Source organism: Leuciscus leuciscus (assembly GCF_965113295.1).
Source record: "Leuciscus leuciscus genome assembly, chromosome: 4".
NCBI lineage: Eukaryota > Metazoa > Chordata > Actinopteri > Cypriniformes > Leuciscidae > Leuciscus > Leuciscus leuciscus.
In genome coordinates this window covers 11,422,848-11,445,782 of record NC_138728.1, presented here as the reverse complement: position 1 = coordinate 11,445,782, position 22,935 = coordinate 11,422,848, and the positions used below count along the sequence as shown (strand labels likewise).

The window sequence follows — 22,935 nt, the reverse complement described above, 5'->3', positions numbered from 1 at the left end:
CATTTTTCACGGTTAGTGCACCTGATCTGAACTTCTTATAAATGTGTTCGGTTCTATTTCAAAGGGAAATTAAATTATAGAACTGTCCACCAGCATGCTGGACCATGTTAAATCTAGGAAGATGCCCTGAATGAGTTCCCTTCACCTTAATTGATTGTAAGAACAGCTTCGCTCAGCTGTGGTTAATAGGATTGTTTGAATCGTATTGCAAGTCAGATTGCATCCCAAGTTCAAAGTAAAGAAAGGCATGCTGGCCTAAAGTTGAGATTGCTCCCTTTTGTTCACTCCCCACACATAAATATATACAGACAGTTGAAGACACAAAATATATTAAATACAAATAACCAAAAATGTATGTTTAAATGCGTTCTGCAAGTGAACGACACCTCGTGGTGCCATCCCAAAGAGGCACAATATCATTCTCACGGACCTTTTCCTGGACTGTTCCTTGCTGGTGGAATGACCTGCCTATCTCAATTCGTGCAGCTGAGTCTTAAGCCATTTTCAAAAAATAGACACATTTTTCGCCAGCACCTGACCAATTAATACTAGCACTTGTCTGCTAAATTATTAAATGTAAATGACAAAGCAGGTGGTAAGCTGAAATTTAAGACATATTTTTGAAAATGTTTCAATTCATTCATTCTTAAAAATCCCTCTCAGCATAACTAGATTATGATTTAACTAACAATAGGTTGAAATTTAGGTGAGCACTAAACAGCTAGGACTATTCAGTGAGCAAATGCAGCTCTTTTATTCAAAAGATGGTGTAATGACCAAACATAATCAGGCAAAGAGAGGAAATGCACTACTGTTTAATTTATTTTTTACCTTTGCCAGGATTTGTACTCATTAAGATTAGGGATGCCCCGATCAGTCGGCCGCAGATCGGTATCGGCTGATAATTACATACATTATATCACACACTTGGTAGACACTACATTTTTGGACTGATCGCAATTTAATGACGTAAAAACCATAAAAAGTCGCCCTCGATGCGCATGTAAACAATATACAGATGAGGCTTTTGCGCCACATTCTTCATTTTCACTATGCATAACATTAGTAAACCATTGTTAATAACACATCTTTATTTAGAGCATTAAATCCTCAGTGACATGACATGCTGCTTGGCTAAAGCTATAGGACCCTCGATCATGTTTTCCAATTTGAGATACAGTATCATGACAAAATTTGGCCCAGGTGCAGTAGACATGATTGTGAAGTCCAAACATGATTTTATGAACTGTCATATATACTTTCTAATAGTCATCAGGTAACTCTTGAATAAAACAAAATAAAACATTAAATTGCATCACTTTTTCTGAGGTTTTCTTAGTAGTGTTGTAACATAAGAACCTCCGAACATGATCAATCTATTTTCTTTCAAAATGGAAAGTTTTTCTATCAAATGAGTACTTGGTGATACATTCTAAAGCTTGTTTTGTGGCATGACACACTATCTAATAATAATATGAAAATAAATACGGATTTCCATTTATGTAAGCAGTTGGATGCTAGAGATTGTTTACCTATATTTATATATATATATATATATATATATATATATATATATATATATATATATATATATATATATATATATATATATATATATATATATATTTTATGTCATGTTCACACTGGTTTGTCTCTCTCTAACCCCTGTAGTCATCGATGTATTCATCTGCAAGTATGTGTTACAATAACATGAACTAACAAGTTTGTTTTTATTGTGATTTATAAATGTATATTTTTAGACCCACCTGCAACAGAGGTGTTCTCTTTCCCTCTTCACGCCGCAGAAGATGCCTGCAGCAGAAACGCTTTATATTCCGGCAAATCATCACATTTACATCTTCACATCTTTTATATCTTCAGTACGATATTTGGGGCTTATATCTTAAAGGAAAAATCTGATGAAATGTAGCATCGCTGTGTGGTTTTAATTTGACAAAATAAAATCGAGACATCTGAGGTGCTTGTAATTTTTCTTACTCCCCAGTGGCGCTTGAGCCGTATCACACTCCATTAGGCAGGTTATGTCGAATCGATATATTGGCACAAAGGCCGAAGACAGATCGTGGCGATGGCATGATCCTCAGAGGAATGATTGTGTTTACTGCGGCAGACGAAACTAGTGGCCTACAGGGCATCGTGTCTCAAAGACAGTGTGCCACATGAAGATGTAATGTCTTTGAGAGGATAGCAACTTTCCCAAGGGAGGAATACTACCGTCTGTGCTAGCTTTATATATAAGTCATGTGATGCTTTTATAGTAGTAGTGTTGTCTGAAGAAAGCAGGCTGCTGTCTAGACGTTCATGTTATCCTCCACAGCCTTTCAGGCGAAAGACACTGGCAGCAAAAGTATGACGCATTTTTGTTTTAGAGTTCTTGAGGTAAAATATATTTTAATTTTATTGGTTGATACTAAATGCTTAATTGTAAAAAAATAAATAGGACACATGAGCATGGACATTTAGATATAATCATAATGCTCACTTAAAAGACAAGTTCGCTATTTTACACTTAAAGCCCTGTTTTCAGATCGTTTCTGATGAAATAGAACGGTTAAGATTGAAATCTGGACACATGCTGCTGGCCCGAGAATTTTCGGTTTCTGTGGTAGCACCCCCACCTCCACAATGGTTGCATATGTGCACTGGAACAATCCTTCCTAAAACGCATTAAACTTTCGTTTACAAAGACGTGAAACTCACAGAGTGGTCAGGTGTTTTACCATTTGTTGTAAAACTGTGGACCTATTTTTCCAAACACCTCAGACCCGTACATTCTTCCGTTGAGAGCTTGAATAATAGACGCTCCAGCCCGGCGGCGGAGTAATACCGTACCTCACAGCACATCCAATACAAGCTAATGGAGTTGGACAAAAACTACGATAAAACCTGTTGGAAAGCATCTTTTGCAGCGATTTTTGTGTGAGCATATCAGTGAACACACCTGACCAATCGGTGAGTTTCACGTCTTTGTAAACGAAAGTTTAATCGTTTTAGGAAGGATTGTTCCAGTGCACCTATGCAACCATTGTGGAGATGGGGGGTGCTACCACAGAAACCAAAAATTCTCGGGCCAGCAGCATGTGTCCAAATTTCAATCTTAACCGTTCTATTTCATCAGAAACGATCTGAAAACAGGGCTTTAAGTGTAAAATACCGAACTTGTCCTTTAAAGCTGACCTTTAAAAAAATGAAAACAAATTTAACACTTCTCAGTGTCTTAAATGGATTTTTCATACAATGCATTATAATGTTGTGATGCCTAAATTTACTTTAAAATAATAGATTTTTAGATTTTATTTATTTATTAGTTATATCGGTCATAACATGGAGTATCAACAAAAATGTATTTGTTTGAAATAGTACTCCAAAAAAAAAAGAGGTATTTTTGTGATTGACAGGCACATTTGTCTACATTTCAGAGATGCAGACAGTCTGTAGACAGTCAGAGAGAGTCTCACATCTCATTTGAGACGTGGCCTGCAAAAACGAATCTACATTTGGATCATGACGACAGTCTGGGTACAGTGTGAACGACCTACGAATGGGAGAAAATGTTAACTGTCACTCAACAAAATGGCACTTTTGGCAATTGGAGTCTTTCCCAAAGAGCTTAAGGAGGCTTCATGCACAATAAAACAATTTTAATCAAAGGCCTCTGCATGTTGTGGAGCACTTTGAGTCTGCTGTGTGCAAGGGCATGTAAGGTAATGAACAACGGCAAGCATATTTATTCAATCCAGCCGTATACAGAATTAACTCTCATCAGTTCCTCTGGAGGACATTGCAAAAATTGGTCAATTTAAATAATCACAATCATTTCTTTCTACCTTCATTCTTGGAAGTCTTGTTGTGTAAGGGGCTGTTCACACAGTTTTACAAGGTTAAGATGCCGTCTTGGTTACATTTAAAAAAATATCCTTCAATACAGACTCCTGTGGGAAAGGCAGGTTTTTTTTAGCCAGTAAAAGTGCCAAATTCCGTGCTGAATTTTGTGTTGTCACTGACAGGCTTGAGGAAAACAATCAACTCCATCTGAAGTCATGTCACGTACATTAATAATGTGGACATGTCTGTCAAGCCTGGTGGAAGATTTCTCCCTCTGTCAGGAATGACACATGGGGGGTGCCTAGGGAATGTGAGTGCCTAAAGGATGTGTTGTAGAAGCACAGTGCTGGCAGTTGTTTGATGGCGGTTGAAAAGGTTGACTGGTTCAGGGGACAAAATTGGCGTCTGAGACCCCGAGGTCAGCCTGGGTCAGCCGAGATGTCCAAAGCAGGATTTGGACACTTTCACTTGACGACGTTGCTTTTGGAAATGCTGTTTGTGACATGCTGAATCTGTGCTTTGATCCGAATGTGATTTTTAGCGGTCTGTGTCACTCTCTCCCCTCATGTTTTATTCAGAGTCGTCACCATCTGCATGCTCCCTCTCAGTCTTTTTTCCACATTCATCTTTAAAATGAGTTTCTACATGAACACTTCTCACGTGACTGCTATGATTAAAGGATTCCCACCATTAAATGAATCCAATGTTGTTTACTGGATATATTTGGTTCTCTCAGGCTCTCTTAGGCAGACTGTGCATTGTCACAGGTTTTCTGATTTGATTCACAAACTATCATTTTCGGTTCAATTCTGAATCAGATTTGATAGTTTAATTCCATTTTAGTCGATCAGATCATACGTGGATTACGCTAATTACAGGTGTAAACAGGGTTTCAAACGTTTTGAGCTTCCAGTAGTCGAAAACGCATTTGACCGGATTGCTTTCGTAGTGTAAACGCTCATGTGGTTGAATGCATTCAAACAACCACAAAAGACTGCCTGCCACTGACCTAATGTGTAAACATTATGGGTAGCACGCCAGCCAGACGGGATTTAAACTTTGTCAGCTGAAGACCCAAGTTTGGTTTAAAGACAAATTTACCAAGCACAATGTTCTCTCACCATTCCTGATTTCTAAAACGCTCTCACCTCGTTCGCCATGGTCTTGCGGCTGTCAGAGCAGAATGAAAGCTGAATGAAACTCATTTTCATTGATGTTTGACTAGCTCTTAAGTGGTCTTTGACTATATTCTGACACCAATCGGTGTGGATACATCAGGATCTGGCTGGTTAACACTGCCCAACACTTCTTAAAGTAGTATGTTTTATCAGTGACCACAAGCCAAATGAATGACTGCATGGGAATCTACCTCTTTGACATGAAGTTTGTGTATTAACTGCTGCAGATTCAAACCAGAGCTTTTGTTTAACTTTTTATGTTATTTTCACCGTTCTTTTCTCAATCTGATCTCCAAACTGTGGCAGTGTTAGTGAGCTGGAAGATTCTATATCTGGCTATAAAGCACAAGAAGTTGAGTCAGGTACTATCTACAAATTGTTATTTCCCATACATAGGCCATTTGTTGATCATATACTGTATGTGGTACTTTATTAGCCTTTCAATGGTTTCTGTTAATCAAATACATAATTACCTTGAAAGTGGATTTAGCCTTCCATGTATGAAGAGGGGGAGACACACACTTGAATTAAATGATTTAATGATGTTTTTCTTTCCTCTACTCCAATAGTGCTATAGAACTCACAGTTGAGGGTGGGAAGGTCACAGTTTTGTTCTGCCCACTGTTTTTTGATGTTGAATGAAGGCTGGTGTCAGCCCATAAGGCTTTGGCTAACATTAACCATCTGGGTGTGAAATGAATCAGAGGGCGGATGTGAAAGAGCCTTTCAGTCCTTCGATATTTGTTCTTCTGCTCGCTCTTGACAGCAGTGCTATACTTAAAGATGCATATTTTCATCCTCGTTTTTTTGCTTTGATTATTCTTGTCATTCTGGCACGGTTTACCAGCTTCTTAACAACATTCATTGAGAGTTCCCTTCAGTCAGAGTTTTTTGGTGGGCTTGTTTGATCGCCCCTGGATTTACCAACCATCTCGATCAAAAATAATCAACCATTGTGAGGTTCCCCCTAATCTCATGTTGACGTCAGGCTCGGAAAGGATCTGATGCAAAGGATTAAGTATGTACTAAGTTAATGATCATGTCAATGGAGGTCTTGGGATGTTTCGCATCTTGGCGAGCATTTAGGCCTGACCTTTAAACCCTTCCATTAGCTGATTCATGCTCGGGCCTGCACTCTAAAATGCTTCTGTTCTTGTAATAACAGTACATCAGGGCTGTCATGATGGAAGATTGAGGTAGGCAAGCTAAGGCTTTCAATTTGTTCAAGCCATAAGCTCCATATTCATAGTTATAGTGGAGACATTGTGAATGAGTAATTAACATTCCTATCTAATCTGAGATGGAGGAGGCACATTCATACAGCTTAACTGCTGCTTTTGGCTGTTTCAGAGATGCCATGTTGTTCTGACTCATATTTGATTTCTGACTTCTGTCACCTTCCTCTATTCACAGTGTAGAATATTTATGTCTTACCACACAATTGTTTCCATGACTTTAATGCAGTGTGGTCAAGGTGCTCCAAACACATTTTCTCCCAATTGTTTCCTTGTACTTCCTGAAACTAAAATGATAGTGTCTGGTAATGAATATTAAAAATGAATACATTTTTCTAAAATCACCTGCCATTGGCATAAAGTTTAATCTTGCACTCCTGAATGTCACCAGAAAACTGCCCAATGGACTTAGTGCAGTGTCAATTCTCCCCCAGAGCAACTTGGATTACCATGCTTATTGGCAACGTTGATCCTCCTTTTGAGGATGGACCCTGTAACCATCCAGGTGCCTGTTATTAGCAAATTGGTCAAGTGTAGATTTCTTCACTCTGAGCAGAAATGCCATCTCGAATGAGTAAGAGTCTAGAGCTGAAGGTATGAAAATAGAACTTCTGTACTTCATGGAACTTGCTAAGGGCGGAATAAATATAGACTTTGCAGACGTGATAAATTAGTAAAGGAAGAGCTTCACTCAACCATGAGAGGGAGACTGTGGGCACTGGGAAAGAAGGCTGAGCATTCAAAAAGATTGAATTGTCATTTGTGTGGGTTGGTTTGTTTGTAAAGGTGTGAAGCACTTGACTCAGCAATCCTGCATGACTTCTGAATGCCTCAGTTCAAATAACTGTGAAAACACAAACGTTTAACCTGTCATCCTCCTGCCTCTACTGAGAGGCTGTTTCAACCATCTGAAGCATTTGCTCATAGCAGATGTAGTGTCTGGACAGCCTTTTTTTCTACCCAGGCAATGGATTTGCTTCCAAAGAGGAGCTACCATATTGCAACAAACTGGCACAGCCCTGGTTCCAGAAAAAGCCTCAGGCAGTTCACGCTCAAATGGTTGTACAAGTGAGGAATTTAAGAAGTTCTGCCTGGATTGCTCATACGCATACACTTTCAGTCTGCCTGTCACTGCTGAGGTAGTTCACTTTAACAATGAAAATTGTCATTTACTCACCCTCAATTCCAAACCTGTAGGACTTTCTTTCTTCCATGTAATAAAAATGTGAATTTTTGAAGAATGTCCTGGCCTCTCTGTTTTTCATGACATGAATGAGGACTTGGTCTGTAATAAAAACATCATAAAGGCTGTCAGATCAGATTTTTATTTAACAAAAAAAGCATTCACCTTTCAGGCGAGACACTAATTTGAATAACTTGAATAAACCATTTCATTCTGATTCAGAAGATTCGTACACAAATTGGACATAGCTCTGTTTGGCAGATAAAGTACTAAAGATGGAACGACATGGTTTGGAATGACATGAGTATGAGTATAAAAATTTGTTTTCATTTTGGGTAAACTGTTCCTTTAAGGGAATTCATCATGCAGCCATTATGAATGACTCCCATTGCAGCTCTGCACATACCGCAGCATTTACCATACAAATGGAATTGAGCCAAAAAAAGAAATAAGACACAAAGTTATATTTTGGGTGTGTGAGCTGGTCAGGAGAATAGGTGACTGCAGCAAATGCTTAGCTCAGAGTAGGTGCAGTGAAACTAAGAGCTTGGCACAGGCTCAGTGTTTAAAGCCTGGCTTTTACTGCAGTGGTTTATCTGAAAACAATCTCAGGAGAGGCTCACACCTGGAACATTGCCACAATCCTCATAACATACAGGCACAAACCATCACAAAATTATTACTCCTTGACGCTTCACATTACAGTTCTTATTCCAAAGTACCAGATGGAATATTATGAAATATAGCAAATTAGCCCTAATTACACCATCTCCTAGCCATAGTCTTAATTACAATGCACTTACCTCATGAATAGTAGTACTGCATTGTGAATTGCACATCTCCAATAAAGACAATCATTATTTTATAAAGGAACTCTCTTCATGCGGATTCATACGCCCCTGCTTGAGAATACTGCCTCTGTTCTGCAGTTTTGCAAAGAGCAGCTGCCCTGAATCCAAACTCAGTCTTCCAATGTGGATGGAGGATGTCTAATTACAGGTATGGCGACCACTGAGATAATTAAACACCCAACCCGCAAGCTAGATTGCATCTAGATTTTTGTATTTCCTGAAACAATAATGAATCTGTTGAATGTGCATTGATTGCCTCAGGTGGCTGACAGATTGGATAAACAAGTCTGGGTCTCAAAATTGTTAGAGCTGTGAATTCCCTTGATGCACCATTCCCTGATGAGAAAGCATGTGTCTGCTCATCAGTAGACAATCAGAGAGGCGATGTCTTATTTGATAGGACGTTTAGATCCTATTTCTTCAATGTTTGAGGATATTTGAAAATCATGCAGTAAGCTCTAGTACAACTGTAAATGGGCTGTCAATATGTGATCATATAATGTTATTAATTACAATAAAAGCATTCAAAAATAATAGTAATAATAATACATTTATTTTTTTCTTAGAATGGCTGTAGAAATGTAACCGGAAACAATGGGAACTTAATTGGAATATCTCCTGTACAAACCGATACTTGACATGTCTAGACCATGTGTGTTTACCGCTGGATGATGGCTCCGCTCTGCCCCTGTTTTTCTCCTTTCTCTCCCTCCTTCCAAAACCTCAGACAAACCAAATAATGCATATGTAATCCTTAACGTGTGAAAACCTGGCTATAGCTGCTAAATGAAAATCACGACATAAGAAAAGGAGTGATCCAACGGGGTGAGATTAAACCTCCTACTATGTGCTTGTGCGTATGACAAACCTCAGACAAAGAAAGCCCCCTGCTGCGTTGCACAAAAGAAAAGGCTCAACACCACGGAAAAGACGCTTGCATGTGACAAGTGAGCGTTCTGTGAAGTGTTTTATTCTCCCATGATATGTTTTAGACCTTGATGATCTACCTCAGCCATCCAATCACAGTGAGAATTTGCAAAAAAAAAAAAAAAAAAAGGCTGATTCCATAAGTTGAAGAATCACAGGGTGTTTTTGACGTGATAGTCCATCTCCAGTGCTGGGAAGAAAAGTACATGAAGGTTAGAACAGACATTGACCATTTTACCCAATGTCAAGGCGGTAGGATGACATCAGCACAATAGGGATCAGGTCTCAGGAGTGTCTCGGGAGTTGTGTTATCACCCTGGGGGTGACATGTCACCCACCCCTTCTGAATGAAATGTGTTACTGACACACGCCTGGGTGTCATTGTTGGCAAACAGCTCAATTAACAAGTCCTCTTGCCCCATTAATGCTATTAGCCACTGATCCAGGCAGCACCGGCTGGCTAGGCTGGTGTTGGCGGTGAATTGGAGATTGCTGTAATCCTCTCAGCTTTTTGTCAGTGCCATGGCGACCACAGTGCCCCTTCTATCTAGTGGAATTATCGCTTTTGTCTTGCAATGGAATTGCTAGAGAGACCCTTGAGGATTTCCATCCACACCCCACTCGTGCACAACTGCTTTGTTTGTCATTCTTACGATGATAAACCCTCATGCTTATTTTAAAGGCAGACAAACTCCCCACTCTGAAATGAGACAGTCATAGCCCAAGGATTCCTCGCCTTTCTGCTGGTTCCTTTGAACTTTGTGTTTTTGTCACTTCCCTGTGTGTTCCCCCCTCCCTTCTCTCCTTCTCCCTCCTCATTCTTTCTCACCTACACGTGCGTGCACACTTGCACAAAGAACCATTCAGCTGTTTGCTGAGGACCCTTCCACGCACGGTTTTCTTAAAGGAGACCAGTGCACCAGAGAAGACTGATATTTGACCCATCTTCTCCAGCTGACTGCTATCCGTCGCTTCCCCCCTGCAACTCCCTACCCCTCCTTCTCTCCCTCTCCGCCTCTGTCTCGCTCTTTCTCTCTTTCTGAGATCTCTCGGAGCCGTACTCTTTGTGAAACAGAACACAAACCTTCACACGCTGGCGGAGTGCAGCGGTCTGCGCCTGTGTCAGGGGGACTGCACGCGGTGGGTAGGCATGGATCGCTTCCTTGGCTTCGTCAAGCAGATCCGGAGGTCCAGGAGACGCAAGGGCAAAAAGTACCGTCCGGAAGAGGATTATCATGAGGGTTATGAGGACGTCTATTACTATGCTTCCGAGCACCTGCACCGTAAGTGATTCCACTAGCTGGCTGGGGGGTATTAGAGCTTGGATATCAGTCATTGTTTTACTATTGCATAAATCACTAGCCTAGGGCAGACATCATGAGCAACTCCGCTTTGAGGGATGAATGAATGGTTTATCTGTAGACCGTAAACTCCTGGAGGGGACTTAAGCTTGGTGCAGTTGAGGTTCCTTGTCAGTGTGAGTGTTTATAAGGGTATTAGGGGTGTGTTTACCTCACTACCCTTGTCTGATGGATGGCCTCAGTCGGTCACCATTTGTTTCTATTGATTTAGAATGTGTTTAATGCTGTGTTGGCCGTTAAATGTGCACTAGAGTGGACATTTATGACCATACTGGTGTGCATTGCTGAGCTGCTGCTGTTTGAGTGCTACTTGCTGTGTTTGGATGGCACACTGCCCTTTAATCGCAGGTGAGAAGTTCGAGTGTGTGCCTGTGTGTGTTTGTGTAACGGGGCATCGTTTTCAACAGCATAGCGGTCTCAGGTAGCTGTGGTGCTAGGTTTCAAAAACACCACTGACTAGCATCTTTCCCAACCTTTGTTCTGCCTTTGTTTAAAATGAATTTTACACAATACGGTAGTGGTCTTCTTGGATCAAGCTGCCTTTTGTTTCAATTCAAGTTGTTTCATAGTTTCCTTGTATACAGAATGCAGGTTCCCGTTCATGAGATGCCCTGGGGCAGCATGGGTAATGACAGGGAAGAGAGGAGCCGGTAGTCCTGTAATCCTCATTCCACAGCTCTCCTGGTGAATGACGGACAGTCTAAGAGTGATTGAATGCAGGTGTTAGCAAAGCTTTGTTGTTGCATTGTCTTTTGTATTATTGTGTTTTTTTGTGTGTTTTTTATATGCACTTTGTGTGAAAGCTTTGAAGCAATCAAAGGAAGATGATCAAGATTCAAAATTGAGATAGTGTCTAAGTTTCTACAGTATGCTAACGTTGCTTGAACCTTGTTTCAGTGTGACTGCATCAGGGTGTGTCTACATTTGAGGGACCAAAATGTCCCAACAAGGGTAGTATAACCTGATACCACCAGACCAACAGACAAGGGTCCCCAAATGGGTTAATAAAAATACTAAATACTGTAATGACACATGATTTCTGTGTTTAGTGGTTAAATTAGAGGATAGACACCATCATTAGCTTAGCATAAAAACAATAGAAGTGAATGGAAAGTCTCCATCATGGTAAAAAAAAAAAGAGTTTTTACAGTGGGTATGGTTTTAGGTAGTTTTGCATTGTATGTCAGGAATTTTTACAGTGCTGAATCAGTGGGGGCATGTTAGTCAGACAAAGCAATGCCCAAGATACTTACTCATCACCATTAGCAATAGTGATGTAGTCATCACCACGCATGAAAGCGCTGATTTGCACGAACAACCTTTCTGAGAATTTAAACCTACAGAACTGTGGTGTTCTCAGACGTTGCTAGCCTGAATTGAGGATGACTGGTGGAATTAATTGTGCGACTGAAACCATGTTTCATCTGTTTTTGATCAGCGAGTTGTGGTGATTGTGATGTCAGCTGAATGCTGCAACCTGTTCACTTAATGACTTCTTTCTTTCAAGCGTTATTTTTAATGTCAGGTTTTCACTTTGATATGCAGTAGCAAAGCGCTCGGTACGAAACATAGAATTAAACACCTAATTGGCCCAGCTGGAGTCCGACTGAGTCATTCAGAGGAAGTGAGGGAATAAATGCCATTTGGAATATTTTTAGATTAGTGGGAAATGTAGAGATGTCACTTACATTTTCTGTTTGGCCTAATGCTTCAGGTGTGCGTTAAATGTAATTAGACTTTAAGCTAGCAATGCTGCTTTTAAACATAATGGCAGCTTGGTGTGCACAAAGGGATCAACTGCTAATTAACCCATAGCAAAACCCTGGAAATGTCACGCGTGTGCTCCCCGAGCCCAACCACGTCCCCCTTCGATTTGCCTGGGTACCTTGTTTCGCCTCACTCTTGCCTCTCTTCATCATTTTTGCCTTCATGTATAATTCACGGTCAGGTTTTAGTGTGTCCATTCTCGTTCATTTATCAAATTCTCCCTCGTGTGGCCTGCTGTCATTCCTTCTATGATACACTTGATTTTTATACCCGTGGGCTCACTGCAGGACCCACACTTTGGGGGAGGACTATGTTCTGATAAATTGATCAAATAACCATAACAAAGAGTAGTGGAAAGATAGAATATGTTTGTTTGATTTATTCAGGGACTGTAGGACGTTCTGGTGGAGGTGACCGAATGTAATGTTTCATTTATTTGCAGAGGAAATATGGCTACGGTTTTTCAGTTCTGTTATATTGGCTAAATGCAGTTGCCTTCACACACAGTTTGGCTATAAAACCGAACGGACTTCTTTTACATTCGCCTATTCCTTCACATTTCAAGAGTGATATTGGCTAATCTGTAACATACAGAACCTTCTGCTGGTCCAATTCGAAAGTCACACATGTTAGTAAATCTGGTTGTCAATCTGAAAGACTGACTATGAACGTAGTCTGTGAGAGTTCAAACCATCATTCCATTATAGTTCCTACATTTGCAGCTTTGTGTAAAATTGAAATTTGTACTCTTTTATGTATTAACTTACAAACGGCTTTCAACAAGATAAAGCAAAACTTGCAACCCCATTTTTCTGCAAACTGGTATCGTCTTGAGCATACTAGTATAAAAAATACTATTTTAAATGCTGAATATTTTTCTTGTAGAGAGACTCCCTAAATGAAACATTAGCTGCCTTATTTTAGCTCAGGGCAAGTGTCCTTTCCCTGCTGCGAGGTTCCCAGAAACCTAATGCAAAGCATCCATTTTGCTTATTTGTTTTCTCCTGTTCACAGGAGTAGACTCAAGTATCACTGAAGTACCAATTGTTTTAAAATGCAAATAATCATAGCACCAGTCGTAAAACTGTACAAATAAATATGTTTTTGTAATATTTCTTCATACATAACTTGATCTGCCCCTGAAGTGACATTGTTATTTTTATCTGACATCACCAACCCTCTTATTTTTCAATCCCTTCCTACTAAATATCTGTCATACTATTCAGGATTCAATTTATCCTTTAAGCAATTATTTTTATTTATTTTGAAATCATGTTGCATCTCGAAATATGTCACATTATTGAAGTAAAATTGCTTGCGAATGCTCTTTTGAGTAGAGTTTAATATCACCCTGTGTTTTTGTTGGTGGCATTTGTTACACATTATGGTATTTGTCTGAGATAGTTTGCCTCATCCCTATACATAACATGACTTTATTTTGTGCTATAGTCCAGGATAATAAATGAATAGCTGGGCACAGGTTAATTTACAGAAATATGACACTATGTGTGCAAAATAGTTGTCATTGCTATGTTACATTTTTGCGTATAATATAGACTAAAGTGGCAAATACCTGCATTTGTCTGATAAAGAGGAAATACCTCTTGTGCGATTAGAGATATCTGTTGGATTCTTCATGACAGCCACCAAGGCTGCTATGACAGAATGCATTTGGTACCCAAAAAGAAAGTGGCAGCACTTCTAAGAGATGTCTCAAAGGAGCTTGGGAGCTAAATCAAGGATCTGCCTTATATCAAAGCAGAGATTCCTCTAGTAGGTCACATGAAACCCTGAAGGAAAAATAAATGCATATGAAATCATCATTTTGACAGTAAAGTAAAACAAAATGTTTCCCTCTGATAAAATGCTAATTTGTTTTGTCCAAACTATAATCAAACACCTCCCTTTCTTCTCCCCCCTAATATTGGCAGATAGTAGAAAGCCAACAAAAGATTTCTTTCACTGTTTATCTAAATGCAATGTCGTCTACTGTCCCTTCAACCACTTAATTTGTGTGTTGCTAAATTTTGCTTTCCAAAGACACGTTCAAGCAAACACAAATTAAAATCTGCCCATAGCCCTCTCAAAATCCTTCTGGAAAGATGGCAGCGTTTCTTAAAATATGGTTATGGGAACGTCTGTTGCGCAGCGGCAGCTGTTTTAGGCCCGTAGTTGCTAAAGAAGGATGGAGTCTGATATTTTAACGAGCTGCTCACAGTTAGTAGGTGATAATGAAGCCTGCCAGTCCCTCCACAATCATCTCTCCTCCCCAGTCACCATTCACAGTCAGCTGATCTTCCTCTACGCATTAGCAATTATGCCAAAAAAGAGAGGGTTACCTAAGGCCTTCTGTTGAATAGCAGGAGGATACTGTCTCATCCTTCTCATTTGGGATAAAATGAGATGAAAGTACTTGGCACACTTTCTGGATTCATCTTTTTTGTCTTCTGTTTTTAATTGCACGTCACACAGGACTCTCTTGGTGTTGTGATGACTGGATATTCTTCTCCACTTTCATTAACCACTTTGCACTGTTTGTCCTTGCACTGGATCAGGTCACAGTTAGTCATGGTCATCCTTTGATATAAACTGCAATGTTTAAGTAATTGACTAACAGTTTTTTTGTGAAGAACAAGATCTAAACCTTTTTTATACATTTGTCAACGTTTAACGTGAAAGCATGCAATTAGTTTTAAAATCCTTAAAATAATTTAACCTAAATAAAATACTGATGAACGTGCAATTGAAATTGCTTCAACTTGTTTTACGACATGCAGTTAGATGATCTTCGAAGTTGTGAGCATATACAATTGCATATACATACATAGCAAATGATGACTAAAATAATGTGTTGTTAAAGATAAATGGTGAATTAATCTCATGGTAATCGCGGTTAACCACACAAAATGGTGCGATTTAATCGTGATAAAAATTTTTTTTATCTACTGACAGCCGTATTTAATATTCTTTGAAGGACAAAAGCACCCTGGGCAGTCTTTTCCATTCAGTTAATTTTAAGTCTGATCTCTTGAATGAGTTTTGAGTTTCAGGTCATAAAACAGATCAGGGCTGCTTTTCCCAAAAGCTTTGCATGCCAAAGTGGATCCTCAATATCTTTGGAGCCAACAGTTTCTACTTAGGTGTATGCTTTTAGGAAACACCTGTGAATGATTTGTTCACAAATCGGACTGATCCTGTTTTCACTGACTCAGTGACTCTCAATGAATAGAAGTCCACTGGAATTCCACACACACATCTATGACTTCAGGCTTGGAATAAAGCACAGAATAAGTTTTTCCAAACATTCATTTTTCCATTAATTGTAATAATCCAGTGAGATTTTTGTATGCACAAGGGTTCTGACAACAGCCGGTGCTCCACACGGAGATCTGATCTCACCATCATCAAGTCTGTCTGTGATTAAACGACAACGTCTCCAAGACCCTGTGGAAACTTTTAGGCACTTGTGTAAAAATGCTGTAAAGTGAGAATACTTTAACAATATTTGGTGTGGCCACCCTTTGCGTTTAAAACAACTTTTGTCCAGGTACTCTTTGACGTTTATTATGGAACCAGCCAGGATATTCTACAATATATATATTTTTTTTTTTGTTCAAGAAAGTGAAAAAGGTTTGGATCAGCACAACGATGAATAAATAATGGCATAACTTAAGTTTTTTTGGATAAACCCTTTAAGCTTGTTTTAGCTGGGCATACAGTGCATTCCATGAGCTCTTGTCAAGCTTACACCACCTAATTTATCCATATTAGGACATCTTCCCTTGTCAATCATTAGCTTTTCTCTTTGTTTTTGTAGCTAACGAAACTTTAGCTAACTTGTTTAGTGCTAACACAAAAATAAACTTGCACTGTTTAGTGCTTCCTTGTTTTTTTTTAATGCCTTCTCCTCACCTTTTACTGTAGATGTTGCTGTTCTTTCTGCCCATGAACTTTAGGCCATCCCATCACATTCGGGCTGTCGTATCGCGTCACTGCACTGATACTTCCTCCTCACACCGTGTACTGTAAGGCCACCTCATCCTCCCACTGGAAATGTCCTCACTGAAAGCAAAAGCGTAACCTATTATCTCTCCCTTTTCTCTGCATTCGATGGAGCCTTCAGCATCAAAGAGGCATGATGAATTCTGATGTGTTGTGTAAGAGCCATTAAGGAATGCATTAAGCATTAATTTTCAATGACAGTACCGTATCATCCTCCCCATGAGTATCGCACTCATCTCGGGGTGAGTCAAACGTGTGCCAGGCCTCTACAGTCATGGAATCCTTTTTTCTTTTTTTTTTGAATTGAATTGAATTGACGGGGACACCTGAAAATGTCAGTCTAAATGACAACCAGTGCTAAGTAGAGTAAACAACAGCAATATTAACTCCTCATCTGGTAATGATATCGTAACCCCAGTGATCACGGCGCTCTTCACTACAGGCGGCAAAGTCCATTGAGAATTCATCCTCATTATTGTGTCAGATAAACTATCAAGTGGTTATTGTTCGATTTATGGTCAGCAGCTTTGGTCAGTGCTTCGCTACAGCTCTGCTTGCAGCAAAAAATGTGAAGTAATCTAATCTAGTTGGTTTTCTACGTGGGGGGAAGAGCCATGTTAACACTAGAAATATTTGTATTTATATTTATTCTTTACAATTATTATTATTATTATTTTTTTTTTTTTTTTTTTTACAACAAGAAAAAATATGCTACAAAGTGGAAATTATAGAGCTATATTGTAACACTATAAATTGTTTTTCACACTTTTGCTGCAACCAATGAGGTCCGAACCCCTATAAACTAAATAGGAGGACTCAAGCCATATCTAGGGATTATCACGATTATCAGCGAAAGGAATTACTTGGATTAAGATGTTTACATGGCATGGGTAAACCTCATCAATCTAGTTTACATGCTACTTGTCATTATTTTTGATTAAATGCTAAGAAATGCGGTTTGCTTTCTACCATTTTGTCAATGCTCACTTGTACCCATTGCACATCACAAAGAAATTCAATTTAAATGCAACAGGATTGTTTAACATTGCAGTTTTCGTTTGCCTGCTTAATGAGGTTCTAAGGGACCCAACCTCCTTAATTTAGTCAGAAACGTGCCTAAAATGTCTGTGCAAAACCGCAGTACTTAACATATTTTACCGTGATAATGTTGGTTCTAATTATGAGCATGATCTCATGTAGGTTAAGGTTAACAATTACTGTATTCTGTTTACATGAACTGCTTAATCATATAATAAAGGTAAATGTCAGCATTTAGTACTTTTCTCAACACTTTTTAATTTTTTATGTATAATTGTATATTTTTTGTTTTCTTTATACCTTTTTTATTCTCCCTTTCCTCCTAATTTTAGAACATGTTTTTCTCTGTAATTTGTTTTTAATTATTGAAAACATTTAGGATTTTTTTCTGTTATCATAACGGTGTTATGCATTTTTCTTTGAATAGAAATTTGGACAATTTAATTAGGAATTTGTTGGCTTTCTTGAACACCTCATATAGGTTAGCTGCTTTTTTTTTCTTTCTTTTTTCGTGCTACTATGTTGCATTTAATGTAAAAAACGGTCCTAATGTGTATGTTTTGTAGCCTGGATGCCAGCCGAACGTGTTTTGGTTAGGTAAGTGACATTTGATAGGATCCATGAGTGTGGCATCCTATGTAGCTTTCAGTGAAATGGCTGTGCACATTCTATCACAGCTTTCATCATCAAGCGCTGGATCCTCCTAATGGTCCACTCTGCCTGCAGCCTCTCAGACGTATACAGGATGCCTGGGAAGATCCCCTCCCCCATCTTCCACTTTTGCACTCCCTTTCGCTTGATCAAACTCCTCTGATGAGGTCAGGGTCCAAATGCCTTGTATACAGCACAGTTGTAGTTTGTGGTTTTAACTGTTTCTCTATCCATCCGCTCGAACAGTGTTGGCCGTAACGCATTAGTAACGGGAGTTACATAACCAGATTACTTTTTCAAGTAATGAGTAATGTAACGCATTACTTTTACATTTACAGCAAAATGTCCGAGTTAGTTTTTCAAAAAGTAATGCAAGTTACTTTATTTTCCCATTTATTGACTGACATCTCTTCTGTCCACACGGTGAGAGAAATCTGGAGTAAGTGCAAAGGCATTTTGTGTGCGGAGTTGGTGGTTATTGTAGTTCTGGTAACATAATATTGTAACGCATTACTTTTAAAAGTAACTTTCCCCAACTCTGCGCTTGAATGGTTTCTCTCAAAACCAGTCATTTTGAGTTTTTTTTCTTTAAATTTTATGTGTCTCCGCTTCTTATTGCTTCTGCCTTTGGTTATTTGAAAACCGCTTCAGTGGAAGTCTTAAGATATGTGTTAAGCTCTGCTTAGCCCTGATTGCTCACAGCATATGGATAAGTGTCAAAATAGAATGAATTACACTTGAATTATTGGTTTGAAAAAGCACGTCATTTGGGGACTGTTAAAGTAGATGCCAGCTTTAGATGACCCACACAGCCTGGTTAGTGTGCTGCAATGTAAATTACACTGCAAAAAAGACTAGTAAAATTGCTTAATATACGTTTTCCGAGAATTTTTATACACACACACACACACACACACACACACACACACACACACACACACACACACACACACACACACACACACACACACACACACACACACACACACACACACACACACACACACACACACACACACACACACACACTCTTTTTTTCCCCCCAGACATCTCATGTTGATTTATGAGCTCTCAAACAGCTCATATTGGACACCAACGTTTGTTCAAATGGCAAAATTAGTGCAGCCAAATAAAATTGTTTGCTTTTAGTATAATCATTTGTGTCACCCTGCATCACACCAACATCATCACTTTCGGTCTATTAGCCATTCTGTTGGATGTTAGTCGCATGCTGCATTTGCAGAACATAATTGAGTTATTTCAGCGCCACAACAAACACAAAGTCTCTCAAAATCACCTCTAACATGATTAATCATTGCAGGACTGCAATCATTTATAACCTTGCTTTTAGCTGAGAGTGAAGAATAGAGAAAAAGAGCAATAGAAGTGCAAGAAAATTGCAGATGAGGCTTCAGGACTAGTGTTGGTGTTTCTGAGGAACTCACATGGGCCGTGTATGAATTTCGGTATATTTTTATATACTTTCTAAATCTGTCATGTTGGCATTATCTTTTTGATCCATGTGTTCTTTGACATGTGATGTACCAATCATGAAAATTGGGTGTTGTTAAACGTGCAATTTAAACCATTCACCTGGCGCATATTTCTCTACCTCCTTTTCCCCATCTTTTTGCATCTGATGTCTCCTCTGCGTTCTAAGTCTCCACTGGTTGCACACTTCTGAATCTCAGCATATACAAGTCAAATTACTGTTTGCCTACTGTATTGTTAATTCTGAATAGACACCCTGGTTATATGAAGTATTTCTTTTTCCATACAGTGTAGAAGTGAAGTAGGCATGTTTGTACACAGTGAAGGTTTCTTTTGAAAGTACCCAAGCAACTTTGGTTTTCTGTAGTAGTGTGAGTGCCAGATTGTCACTTTCCAGTGTGTGCATGTGGGAGATTGTGTCTGTGTACCTCTTTCTCTCATATGTGCCACTATTTACTAAATGTTACTTTGCTCCTTCAAAGCTAGCACGCTGTTTAAATTTGTACTCAAGTTTGCGGTGCTCTGCACAACAGCTGAAGAGCAGATATTAAAGCTCTGAGACTGGCAAGAGCTGCTTCCAAATCCTCAGTTCTCAACCTGCTGGATCTGTCTGCTGCTTTTGACACAGTTAACCACCAGATCCTCCTGTCAATCCTAAAGACGAAGGGCATCTCAGGGACCGCACTCCAATGGTTCAAGTCTTACCTCTCCTGTAGGTCCTTTAGGGTGTCGTGGAGGGGTGAGGTGTCTAAGACCCAACATCTAGCTAATGGGGTGCCTCAGGGCTCAATGCTTGGACCACTTCTCTTCTCCATCTACATGACATCACTAGGATCTGTGATTCAGAAGCATGGCTTTTCCTATCACTGCTATGCTGATGACACACAACTCTACCTCTCATTCAAGCCTGATGATCCGACGGTAGCTGCTCGCATCTCAGCCTGACTGACAGACATTTCTGGCTGGATGAAGGACCACCACCTTCAACTAAACCTTTCGAAGACAGAGCTGCTTGTGGCCCCGGCCAACTCAACACTACTCCACAACTTCTCCATTCAGCTAGGTTCGTCATCCATAACTCCATCAAGGTCAGCCAGGAACCTTGGAGTTGTGATTGGTGATTGATGATCAATTGAACTTTACAGACCACATTGCTAGAACCCGGTCCTGCAGATTCGCCTTGTACAACATCAGGAGGATCAGGCCCTTCCTATCAGAGCATGCTACTCAGCTCCTTGTCCAAGCACTTGTTCTATCCAGACTGGACTATTGTAATGCTTTCCTGGTTGGTCTTCCAGCTTGCACTATTAAACCTCTGCAACTGATCCAAAATTCTGCAGCCAGAGTGGTCTTTAACGAGCCGAAGAGAGCACACGTCACTCCTCTCCTCACAAAATTGCACTGATTACCAGTTGCAGCTCACATCAAATTCAAGTCACTGACGTTTGCCTACAGAACAACCACTGTCTCTGCTCCCTTCTACCTAAACTCATTACTTCAGACTTACGTGCCATCCAGAAACTTGCGCTCTGCAAGTGAACGTCATCTTGTGGTGTCATCTCAGAGGCACAAAATGTCTTTCTCGGACCTTTACCTTGACTGTTCCCTGCTGGTGGAATGACCTGCCCAACTAAAAAAAAAACACTGGTACTGCGTTAGATTAAACTGGAACGGGTCATAGCACTTGCATATTGTTGTCCTATTGTTAGTTTAACTGCTTCTATTGTTCTCATTAAGTCGCTTTGGATAAAAGCATCTGCTAAATGAATAAATGTAAATGTAAAGATTTATTTGCCTATGAGACTTCAGCTCTCATGTACTGTAGATAAGATATACATGTAAGTTAGCACCTAAACCAAAATGGACCCTCATAAAAGACTGATTTGAATCTGTCTACATAGGCAACAACTCTGTCACTCAAATGCATTAAGATAATAATCCTCACATAAAGTGCACAAGAGTCTCGTCTACTGCTTATTGATGCTAGAGCAGTCTTTGACTTCTTTCTGTAGCTACTAATTACATTCAATTTCTTAGCTTTGCTCATTATGTTCTGACCACCATTATTATTCAGTGGCTTTGCAGTAGATATGAGGTGATTTATTGCAGCAACTGACAGGTCAAACCCTCATGGCGTAGAATAAATGAGAATCCTTTAGCTCTTTTGTCTGAGCATTGCAAATGTCGTTCGACATGCAGTTGATGCTTGCTCCTTCATTACAGCTGCTAAGATTCGTCATCAGGAGCTACATTGATTAGCATTTTAAAGTAGTCCATAAACCGATTCTGAAGTCCATGTTACCGCAAGGGGAGGGAGTCTCTTGGGTATTCTTTCTTTTTCTTTTCTATTTTGAGATAACATACCATCCTGGTGAGGCACAGCGGTGCTATTCTAATATTCATTCCTGTAGTCACAGTGTGTGCCATTTTACAAGCTAAATCAGTTTTCAATCTGATCTGAGCAGCCCAACCATGATGCATTGCCTCAAAGTTTTCTTAACTTCAGTCGCTATTGTGTCCTGATGCACAAGTACAACCTCTTTTTTGAAAGATCTCTCTGTACTTTTTTAATCAGCTAGGAGTTCATTAGAGAAAATTAGCTCTGAGGAAAAATGGGACGGGAGTTCTTTTGTTCAGTTGAGCATAAAAGTGCTGCAGTCTGTGGCTTTGTGGTAACAAGCTGGCCTAATACCCGGCCTCTTGCCAGCTGTGCTTGATTTCCTTTTCTCTCACCCACATCCAAGACATGATCCGAGTCACATTTTTTTTTATTGTACATACAGTATAGCTAAACCTTTACTGAACTCTACACAGAGCCAAATGGAATAGTTGAACTGTAAAGAAGATCTGTTAAACCTAGGGATACACTCAGTGGTTAAAGTGGGATTTGGCAGGTGGGGGAACCCTCAAATTTTGTGTTGGTGCAACAGGGAAAAATTACTCACCGTGGGACAACATATTGAGGATTGTGGTATAGCAGTACTTTTTGGGACAAGTGTGTCACTGTGGCACCAAGTATCACAATACTTATTTACGTGATATTTTAATGGTTTTATTTTGGTCCATCTACATCTATACTGATATGAAGACGATACTATGTTAAAATTGCTTAACACCACAATATGGAACACAACCTTGTTTTTCACAATGTAAATTCAAACATAAAAATGGCTGAAGACAACTTTAACAGAAATAAATCAGATCCACAATTATGTAAATTTGACATTAGCCTACTTCACCTTCGCTTCGACTTTTAACTCCACTGCAACATCCACTTGCTCTGGCTAGAACAGCAACTGTCGGGTGGACTGGGACAAAAATTCAGCCCTGGCACTGTAGCCACACCAGCCCACATTACCACCCCACCACAGACACGGGCATTCAAATGTGAGGTAGTTAGGGGGG

At 39.6% G+C, this 22,935-nt stretch overlaps 1 protein-coding gene across 15 annotated transcripts in view; it reads left to right on the top strand.

Annotated features, from left to right (window-relative positions):
* grip1 (glutamate receptor interacting protein 1) overlaps nucleotides 1–22,935 on the top strand; it is a 245,683-nt gene that overhangs the window by 91,683 nt on the left and 131,065 nt on the right. For 6 of the 15 annotated variants that reach the window (XM_082168534.1, XM_082168533.1, XM_082168531.1 and 3 more), the window contains exon 1: nucleotides 6,858–10,503. The exons of 2 other annotated variants lie outside the window; for them this stretch is intronic. In XM_082168534.1, the coding sequence (XP_082024660.1) occupies nucleotides 10,371–10,503 (133 nt within the window). In that variant the 5' untranslated portion in view covers nucleotides 6,858–10,370. Of the gene's footprint in view, nucleotides 1–6,855; nucleotides 10,504–22,935 lie in introns of those variants that run through there. 7 more of the 15 variants (XM_082168521.1, XM_082168522.1, XM_082168520.1 and 4 more) reach the window with 4 other exon arrangements.